Source organism: Triticum dicoccoides, chromosome 7A (genome assembly GCF_002162155.2).
Source record: "Triticum dicoccoides isolate Atlit2015 ecotype Zavitan chromosome 7A, WEW_v2.0, whole genome shotgun sequence".
NCBI lineage: Eukaryota > Viridiplantae > Streptophyta > Magnoliopsida > Poales > Poaceae > Triticum > Triticum dicoccoides.
Window position 1 is genome coordinate 319337586 of NC_041392.1, and position 10278 is coordinate 319347863.

The window sequence follows — 10278 nt, forward strand, 5'->3', positions numbered from 1 at the left end:
TTCCTAAGAATGCCAATCCTACGAATCAAACGAGCATCACAGGAAAAATTCCTAAGGGTTTAAATTCTCCAAAAATCCTATGTAATTTCTTAGAATCAAAGGAGCCCTAATTCAGTGTTTATCGGATGGGACGAGAGGTGGTTGATATTTTAGCGCTATCCGTCAGGGGACGCGTAGCGTCGCCCAAAAAGGAAAACGCTCGTAATTTCGTTGGGAAAAAATGTTTGGAGACCTATTCTACCATCTCACCCCCTACAATATCCCCACGAAATCTCTACCCAAACGTTCTCCAATTCCGCCATGTCGTTGACATCTCCTTCCCTCCTCTCTTCGCCGCTCACCTCCCGCGGCGCCCTCGTCTTCAATAAGCCGTCTGCTTCGTCGCTCGCAGTCTCAACGGCGAGGCGTGGAGTCCGGGTGGTCGCAGAGGCCGCGGCGGTATTGTCCCCCGCATCGTCGGTGTCGGCACAGCGGACCCAGCCGTCGGCAGCCGAGGTGGCGCGGACGGTGGTTGAGCTCGCGCCTTCCGGGACGCTGTCCGTCGTGGGCGCCGACGGTTGGCCGCTCGGTGTCGGCGCTCGTTTTGTCGCCGACGCCGCTGGCGCGCCCGTGCTCTGCCTAGCCGCAGCGGGAGTGACCGTGCCTGATGCGCGGGCAAGTTTTCACGTTGAGGTGAGGGAATGCGGCAGTTCGACTTCATCATAGTCGAAGACGCCACCGTGCTATGCGCCAATTAAGACCACCAAAGGCCCGTGGGAATAAAATGTGGGTTAAGATATAATTTCCCCACTAGTAGTACACCGAAGTCATGTTGTTTTCGGAGGCTCCTAGTGTCCATGGTGCTCATTTTGCGATGAATATCGAGCTAGAGTTTGGAGACGCAGTTGTGTGCCCTTAATCAGAACTACATAACTATTTCTTTTTTGGAAAGACAACACTTGATCGAAGATTATATGTTTTGTTGTTGTTGTTGTTGTTGTTGTAGAATTTCTCTGATGAATATAATCGATTTTTGTCGCTGTTAATTGCACTGTGACTGAAAAAACAAGAATTATGATCCTTCCAGAGGTTTGTCTTGATGTTTTTTTTTCGTCCCTTATATTGAAGTATATTTGTTCTGTCATCTGGTGTTGGATATAACTAAGAGATGTTTTGCAGTTGAAACTTTGACCCTATGAATTTCCCGTGTCAGTTTGGACTTTGATGTGTTAGATTCTTGTCATTTTGAGAATGTTCCCACATTGTAGGGTGTCCAGTGATATTTGATTCATTCTACTTATCACTTTTGGTCTGCTATTGGTAGCCGTGTAGCTGTGGTGAATTTGTTCCTCAGATCTCATTCTTTTGGAATGTGAAGTGATCTCTTGATTTATGTATTGTTGTTGAACCAATGGCCAAATTCCCAACTACTTTACTGCTTTCGATTTTATTGCTGCATTTCACGATAAGCACTTTTTTGTTTTGCTTCATTGTGGTTCGTAAGTTTGTTACGAAATCATATCGGGCCCATAGTCTAACTTTGACATCTAAAGTATGTATCATCTTCATATTATACTCACCGTTTTTTCTTCTACTTTTGGTGCTGCAGTTTCGGCAAAGTGGAGCCAGGACACCACAATGTAGTTTTCTTGGTGCCTTGACTAAACCTAGTGATAAATATGAGCTGAAGGTAAGAAAATTATTTTATCGCATCTTGCCAAGGAGATTTTCGCATTGCACTTGTGAACTATCAGTTGATTACATAAGGAGTTTTCTGCTCTAGAAGTATGGGCTTACATACTATGTTGGGCACAATAATGTTATGGCGTGGTTGCATCTCGGGCCTCCTCTTCCTCTTCCTTTGGGCCTCCTCTTCCTCTTCCTTTGGGTGACACGTGCGACGCCCCAAAGCCTACCCGCCGCCGGCATCCTCCGCCCCTCTTTCCCCCTCATTGTTGCTGGAGGAGGCCGCCGGGCAAAGCCCGCACTGATGACGGCGGCCGCAGGGCGTTTCTTAGCTCGTTGCAGTTGCCGATGGACTTCCTGCGTCGGTGAATGTTGTTGGTTGTGGCTGCACGCCCCCTAGTCAAACGCCCCTAGTTCACCTCTCCCCGCCTTGGATGTAACCCCAAAATCACCACGCCGCTGCCTCCGCCTCTCTCCACCCCAGATCGAAGGGCGGGAGGCGTGGACTCGTCGCCGGGGGCAGCCGCGTGGCTTGCCGCGCGGCGTCTCTTGTGGTGGCTAGGGTGAGCGGCGGGCCTTGCTTTGGCAGTCGTGTCTACCGATGGCAACATCAGGTCGACCGGCTAACCGACACGAGTCTCGGGGCCCCCGCTGCCTCCTTCCTTCCCCCTCTCTCATGTCCCTCCTCGCCTTGGGAAGCATGATGGATGCAAAGGAGCAACCTTTTTCCTGGTTGGCTAGTAGTGGTCGGCAGATCCAGGGGAGCATGGTGGCTGCAAAGGCCCCTTGTCGACTGAGCGGAAATCGACAACGGTGAGTAGTCAGCCAATATTTAGCTTAGTTGGTTTGAGGAGGTTTCTTACGGCTGTCAGGACAAGAAGAACATTGGTTCGGTCCACGACCGGCGAGAGATCGGCGTGGGTAGGCGATGTTGGAGATGCTCCTGGCATGGTAACTGCCTTAGGTAGCTGCGTCGTCTCGGTGCTCGACTGGAGGCGGGCTTCGTTGGTGCTCTGACATGGTGATTGGCAGCGTGTCGCGAGTGTTCGGCGATGCGTGCCTTATTACCTTGCCCGTTGCGCCCGTATTCACACAGCTAGTCCTCTTCCCTCGTAGTCTTCGTTGATTTTTACTTGGCACGGCCGTGGGTGTTGTTGTGTGTGCAAGCATCATACCACATATCTAGGCATCCTTGTTGTGGATCTGGGATGGCTAGTGCAAGGGCCCTCTAGCCACAGGTTGGCTCCTAGGGATGGCGTCGTGGCTGGTCCGTGCTCATCTTTGATGCGTGGCGTGTGTTGGCCTCTGTTGGCGGGGTGGCGGCCATACATGTTATCTAGCGAGCGTGATTGTAGGTAGAGATTGGATCTTGCTGTTGTGACTTGGCAGGGTTGTTGTTGATGCATGAGTTGTGGCCATGGTGCTCCGAGAAAAGCCATGCATGACCTTTGTCTGTGCCAATGTCGACGCCTTTGGGCGTCGTTTCCTCCTTGGCGTAGTCGTTGAGTAGCCCAAGTCCACCTCCGTCCCTTGTGGTCTAATCCTGGGTGAAAACCTAGATATGGCTTGTTGGATCGGATGCCGACAGCATCGACGATGTCGCTCCCTCCCTTGAGGTGTTGTTTTTGGTTGTCTGACCCTAGGTTGACGAACGTGCTCGTAGGTCTGCCTGCATCACACCCGCACGAATACCATGGATGGCATGGCTAGCAGATTGCGGAGAATCCCATGTCATGGCATCTTGGTCACATAGGGGCACTCGATGGATCTTGACTGACGGCTGCTGGCAGATGTGTGGTGGTGTGGCGTTCATAACGCAAGTGGCATATGGTGTTACCGTGGCCTCGACACCCGTGGCGGTGTGTGGCCAGTGGTCTGCGACGTCATCAACTATGTCGCCTCAAATGCAAGAGCGACCTAATTCTGCCCTTCTTCGCAGAGTCAGATGCTCTCTTCTCGTGTTGGGGGTCTCTGTTCTGTGTGCTTGTGTGGATGACATCCAGTTGTAACGCATGTTTTGCGACAGTCGATTGTGTTCTTATCTTGAGTGGTTGGTTGTTTCGGCCTAGTGTTAGGCTTGCAATTTGTTACTCTATTCTATTGAGCCGCAAACCTTGCGTTTTCTCGAAAATAATGATAATGTTATGGCGTATTTGAACGAGCAAATCGAACTGCTTGGCCGTGATTCTGGACTCTTCTTGAAAAAGTTAGCATTTAGTTTATTTGGAATGTTTCTGTCAGTTCTAGTCTCTCAAAACTTAATGCATTATGAACGGCAGATTGTTCAGTTCTTGTGTAGTTGGACTAATGGTTTGTAATGTGCTGAACTGAATTACGCAGAAGCTGTCTACTAGGTGGGAAACCAAATTTGGGGAGGAGATAGATGAAGATCGTTTGTATCTAATATCTGTAGAGCGGATCTTGCACATGGAAGACTTCAACGAGGTAGATCACATTTATTTCTTCTAGTACTTGGGTTTTCGCATATTCTGATGTTAGTAAAGGGAGGGTCCTTAGTCTAGTACTACTAGCATGTTTGTTGTAACAGTCCCAGTTCTAAACTTGCTTAGATCTCCCTACTTTGACCTAACCCCATATGGGTAGCAACCCAGTTGCGTTTTAGTCTGGCTTCACGCAGAACAATTGGTCGAGAGTTACTACCATTGGATGGCTGAGCTTATATGTTTGAGTATGACTTTTCTCCCTAAGAAAGGTGGACTAATCCCTACAACTGCACACATATTGTGGGACTGTGGCCACACGTGGACCAAATCCTGGACTAAACATTGGTGATATAAACCGCATAGGTGGCCTGATCTTCACGATTTGGAGGTGGATTTGAGGAAGCAACACAAGAACAAGGGTAAGCAAAGGGGAAACAACACCTAGGACAAGATCTACAAATCTGAAGTCAATACGAGAGATGCATCTTAGATCCAAGAACAACTAAGGAAATAAAGGGTAACAAGGGTGGTTATTCCCTAATCCCTAGGAGATATAGATGTCTTGAGAGATAGTTCTTCTCCAACTTCTAAGATGACCAAAGCGCTCTTAAGATCTAGTTTATGCTTTGCTAAATTCTAGAAAATGAAGGAGGTACGAATTATATAGGTCCTAGGGAACGAGGCATAAGTCAGGGGTACAAAGGACATTCCGATATTTACTCGTAGGCAGACTTGTGGGCAAGAAGGGGGGTGGGGGCTTGCACACGGGTCCCATGGGCATGGGGTGTCCAAAGAGCTTATGGCTTGACCCTGTGGGCATGGGGGTGCAGGACCCCGTGCGGAGAGCTTTTGCTCACTTTTGAACAATGGATGCCGTCTTCTTCTCCTCCTTGTTGCTCCTTTTGTACTTGGCAAACCTTCCTCACTTTCCCTTGGAGGTCCTCATTTTGCCTTTTGGAGCCGATAGCGCAAAGTTGTCCTGATGTTTCGATGAGATAGTAACTATTGATTTCTGTGGAGTCAACTTCGACGATTCGACTACAAACATGCGATGATGTTGCGCCTTAGTAATCGCTAAACCAACTCCGAGAGGTTATTGACCATGTCGGACCACGATCCACCTGACCACGAAGCTCTATTCCCGGCAAGCAATCGAAGAACAAGCAAGAACTAAGATTTGCAATCTGAATTTTGTAAATAAAAGATAATGATTATTGATGAAAGTTGGGGTTCTGTATGGTCTTGGCATGGTTGTTCGACACAAACAAAGTACATAAAGTTGCTATGGCTAACTTTTAACTAAACAAAACCCAAGTCTAAACGATACCCTAAGGGCTGTATTTATAGTGAGACAATAAACAATTTCATCCACCCTTGACAAGGTGAGACTAAAATCCTTTCTAAGTTGTTTTCCCTACCAATACAAACTCGAAAACAACCTATGATATGGTATTTCGAAATTACATGGGACTGGCCCAAAAATAAGGTGGCGCAACACCTATAGAAAACTATGGATGAAAATCATGAAGTGACATCTTGTATATTGTGTCCAAGTCTTCATACGTCATTATGGCAGCTTCAAAATCATGTCATCCCCACTTGAAGCTCCACTCTTGTTCCTTGTGCGCGCGTCTTCATCTCCATGCTTTTTTTTAGAACGAAGACGCCGGAGGGGTCCGGCTTTAAATTAATAAAGCCCACAAACAGGCAGAATCCAACAAGTTCAACACAGAACAACATAAAGTAAAGTGGCCACAGCCAAGGTACGTTACATGCTACCGGCCAAAGCCTGCGAGGAAATGGAAATAAGCTGCAGCGCGCAAACGGCCAGTCCAAAAGACTGCAACCAACGGCAAGCTAGTGGCGGGCGCCAATCTGGATCAAATGATCCGCTCCATAGCCTCCGTTATCCGGTCCGCATCACGCCGTTTCCCCAACGGCGTCCATGTCTGAAGGAACAAGTGGCATTTGAAAATAATGTCAGCCGGGTGAGAAGGAAATTTGTGCTCAATAGTCATCATGTTGCGTGTAGTCCAGATGGTCCACAGCAAAGCACCCACACAACTCCACAACACACGCCCAAAACCGCCCCTATGAGCGACAAGGATAGCACGAAGGTCCGAAGCCGAGAGCGGGTTTCAATTCTGATCAAAAGCCTCCCTAACCGCACTCCAAGCAAAGCGGGCAAGGTAGTAGTTAAAAAAGATGTGGTTGGCATCTTCGTGCTGTCCGCATAGCATGCAAGAGCCATCGGAAGGCCCGTTCCTAAGAGCGATGTTATTAGAGGAGGGCAGGCGGTCACGAAACATTTGCCATAAGAAAATTTTGATCTTTAGGGGAATAGATGCTTTCCATAGCCCCCTAGCTATGTCCAGGGTCGGTCCCCCGGTCAGTTTGTTGTAAAGGGATTGGACAAAGAACTTCCCAGAGCGAGAGAGGGCCCAGGAGACCGAGTCGGCCTCAGGGCGGAGGACCACTCCCTCCAGAGCAGCAACAAGCCCATCCCAACAGGCTCGTTCGTTAGCGAGGATGGGTCTTTTGAAGGAGACAACGGGCGGATTGAAGCGAAGCGCGTCAGCCACAAGTATATCAATGTTAGTGACTAATTGGTAGGCAGCGAAATGACTCCGCCACAAGGGTTCCGTGCCAAACCAATGGTCTAGCCAAAATCGCATTGAGGTACCGTTGTTGACGCAGAACTTGGCTCCTAACGTGAAGGCTGGCATAACTTTCTGGATCCCATTCCAAAAAGGTGAGCCCTTAACTTTGGAAGTGAGGAAATTCCCATCAGGAAAGTATTTGGCGCGAAGAATGTCCGCCCAAAGCCCCTGCTCGTTTTGGGAAAGTTTCCAAATCCACTTGGTGAGGAGCGCGACATTCATAAGTTTGGAGTTAAGGATCCCAAGGCCCCCGAATTTCTTTGGGCGGCAAAGCGCGGTCCATTTGATCAGGTGGTACTTCTTTTTGATCCCAGTTCCTTCCCAAAAGAACTTGGACCGGGGGGTATCGAGCTTGGCATGAACCCCATCAGCCAGCAAGAACATGCCCATTGTGAACAGAGGGAGGGAAGAGAGGCTGGAGTTAGTCAGGATCAGCCTGGCTGCCGAGGAGAGGAACCGGCCGCGCCAAGGGCTAACCCGGTTCGCCACCTTGCCGTACAGGGGTTCCCATTCAAGGATAGAAATGTGTTTATCCGAGATAGGCAGGCCCAAGTACTTAATTGGAAAGCTCCCTAGCTTGCAATTAAGCAAGTTGGCGATACGGGCAGCGAGGAGAGGGTCCAACCCAATGGCAATCACCTCGCTCTTAAGGAAATTAATCTTAAGGATAGAAATGATTTCGAACGCAAGGAGAATGAGTTTGATTGAGGCTACACTATGATCGTCAGGCTCAAAGAGCAGTAAGGTGTCATCCGCATATTGAAGGTGCGTGAGTCCACCCGGGAGAAGGTGAGAAACAACACCGCGGATGTGGCCGGCGTCCTTAGCCTTATGAACCATGGCTGATAGGGCGTCCGCAACAAAGTTGAAGATCAGAGGCGAGTAGGGGTCCCCTTGCCTGAGGCCTCGTTTGTTGCGAAAGAAGTTCCCAACCTCTCCGTTATCGACACAGCAGTCTGGCCTCCCGAGACCAGGTGCATGATGCGGTGAACAAAGCCTCGCTCGGATCCCTTTCGAGTCAGGACCTCGCGAGTGAACTCCCAGTTCACGCGGTCGTAGGCTTTCTCAAAGTCGAGCTTAAGAAGCACGGCCGGCTGCCCAGTGTGTTTAAGCTCGTGGACAATCTCCTGCAACACTACCGGCCCTTCGAGAATGTTGCAGCCTTTGAGGAAACCGGATTGACTACGATCGATAAGGCGCTGCGCTATCGGGGCAAGTCTGGTCGCATAAGCCTTAGAGCAGATCTTGAAAGGCACGTTAATAAGAGTGATGGGACGGTACTGCTTAATAGTGTCGGCCCCTTTGACTTTGGGGATGAGGCTGATGACACCAAAGTTGAGGCGCGAAACGTCTACCGTACCTAATGCAAAACCATTAATAATCTCGTAAAAAAGGTCTTTAAGCGCAGACTAGAAACGGCAAAAGAACGCGACCGACCAGCCATCCGGGCCAGGCGCAGTGTCAATCATCATTGCTCCCACCGCTTCGTCGATCTCCTCCGTGGAGAAGGACAGGGCCAAGAAGTCGTTCTCGGCTTGCGACACACGAGCATCTTCTCCCCAGAAGTCGGCCCGGAGTTGTAAGGGCTTGTGACGCCCTCGATTCAATCGTACACTAATCATACACGCAAATGTGTATGATCAAGATCAAGGACTCACGGGAAGATATCACAACACAACTCTAGACACAAATTAAAATAATACAAGCTTTATATTACAAGCCAGGGGCCTCGAGGGCTCGAATACATCAGCTTGAATACAAACGAGTCAGCGGAAGCAACAATATCTGAGTACAGACATAAGTTAAACAAGTTTGCCTTAAGAAGGCCTGCACAAAAGCATCTACGATCGAAAAGGCAAGGCCTCCTGCCTGGGAGCCTCATAACTACTCCTGGTTGTCGACGGTCTCCACGTAGTAGTAGGCATCGACGGTGGCATCCGGCTCCTGGGCTCCGACATCTGGTTGCATCAACCGGAAAGAAGAAGAAAGGGGGAAAAGGGGGAGCTAAGCAACCGTGAGTACTCATCCAAAGTACTCGCAAGCAATGATCTACACTACATATGCATCAGTATCAATGAAATGGGCTATATCTGTGGACTGGACTGCAGAATGCCAGAAGAGAAAGGAAAGCCTAGCCTATCGAAGACTAGCATCTTCAAGCAACTCCAAGCATCTTGCAGCATCAGAAGAGATAAGAGTAGCATAAAGTAAAGTAGTAGTAGTGTTAACAACCTTGGCCAGAGATCCTTTCTCTGACTCCCTGCGAGAAAGCAATCCCAAAGCCATACTATCCAGTTATCACCTCAAGTATCCAGTTATCGATCGGGATACAACTCCAAGTGTCCGTTACCATAGGACAGGCTATCGATAGATGTTTTCTTCCCTGCAGGGGTGCACCAACTTACCCACCATGCTCGATTAACTCCGGCCGGACACACTTTCCTGGGTCATGCCCGGCCTCGGCCAAACAATACGCCGCAACCCGACCTAGGCTTAATAGAGAGGTCAGCACGCCGGACTAAACCTATGCCCCCAGGGGTCATGGGCCATCTCCCCGGAAACTCCTGCACGTTGCGTACGCGGCCGGTGAGCAGGCCTAGCTACCTCCTTCAAAAAGGCAGGTGCTTACCAGTCCAACCCGGCGTGCGCCGCTCAGTCGCTGATGACTATTAAGCTTCGGCTGATGCATACGACACAGAACGCCCATACAATGCCCACGTGATGGTTAGTGCTATCAGGCCAGAGGCCCCTCGGATCAAATATCCAAACCGTTAGTGTGTTGGTAGTGCGGTCACGAGCAGAGACTCACGAAAGATGTGACCTCGTCGCCCCGTCTCGAGTACTTGCGGCAAGGGCTAAGAATGCCCGGCCACGCCTCGTAAGTATCTCGCGGGCACCTTCCAGGTCAACCCGACTCCACATCACTCGCTATTAAGCTCGCGCGGGTACCCCTCAGGGCCGACCCGTCTTTAGTAACATGGTTCAGTGTAAAGTTATAGTAACCATAGTAACTGTGTGTCTAACACCAAGGGGAAAACCCGAGGAATCACCCTCGGTGAATTCCACTCGATGTAATCATCAAGGTGAACGTAAGAGGATCCACCCTCGAGGTTCACACTTGAGGGGTTGCACGACAGAGCCGTATCGGAAGTGGTTAAGGAGGAAATCACCCTCGATGACCACGACCGGATAGCTACACTACAGAGATCTCATCAGGAGTGATGTATGAGGTTCCATCCTCGGCACTCGATGGTAATTCTGCAAAGTCGAGCAACAAAAGGGGAAAGTGATGTGCGGTGTCTGGGCCTGGACGTCGATCACATTGATCGAGTCATCGAACACAAAGCAGGGCAACTGGGACACGGTGGGGGTCACTGATGGATCTCTAACCAACCTATACTAAGCAGTTTAGAATAAGCAGGTAAGGTATGAAAGCAGGTAACAAAAACAGGCTATGCATCAGAGTAGGATTATACATAAAGCAGTAGCAGTTCTAATGCAAGCATGAG

General features: G+C 49.6%; 1 protein-coding gene across 2 annotated transcripts in view; it reads left to right on the plus strand.

Moving 5' to 3' along the window:
- The first annotated feature begins 260 nt into the window (after positions 1-260).
- Positions 261-10278, plus strand: part of LOC119328924 (glutamyl-tRNA reductase-binding protein, chloroplastic-like) — a 50502-nt gene continuing 40484 nt past the window's right edge. Inside the window, exons 1-3 of one of the 2 annotated variants that reach the window (XM_037601916.1) lie at positions 261-672; positions 1589-1669; positions 4006-4110. In XM_037601916.1, coding sequence (XP_037457813.1) covers positions 301-672; positions 1589-1669; positions 4006-4110 — 558 coding nt within the window. In that variant the 5' untranslated portion in view covers positions 261-300. The remainder of the gene's footprint in view (positions 673-1588; positions 1670-4005; positions 4111-10278) is intronic. The other variant, XM_037601917.1, reaches the window with a different exon arrangement.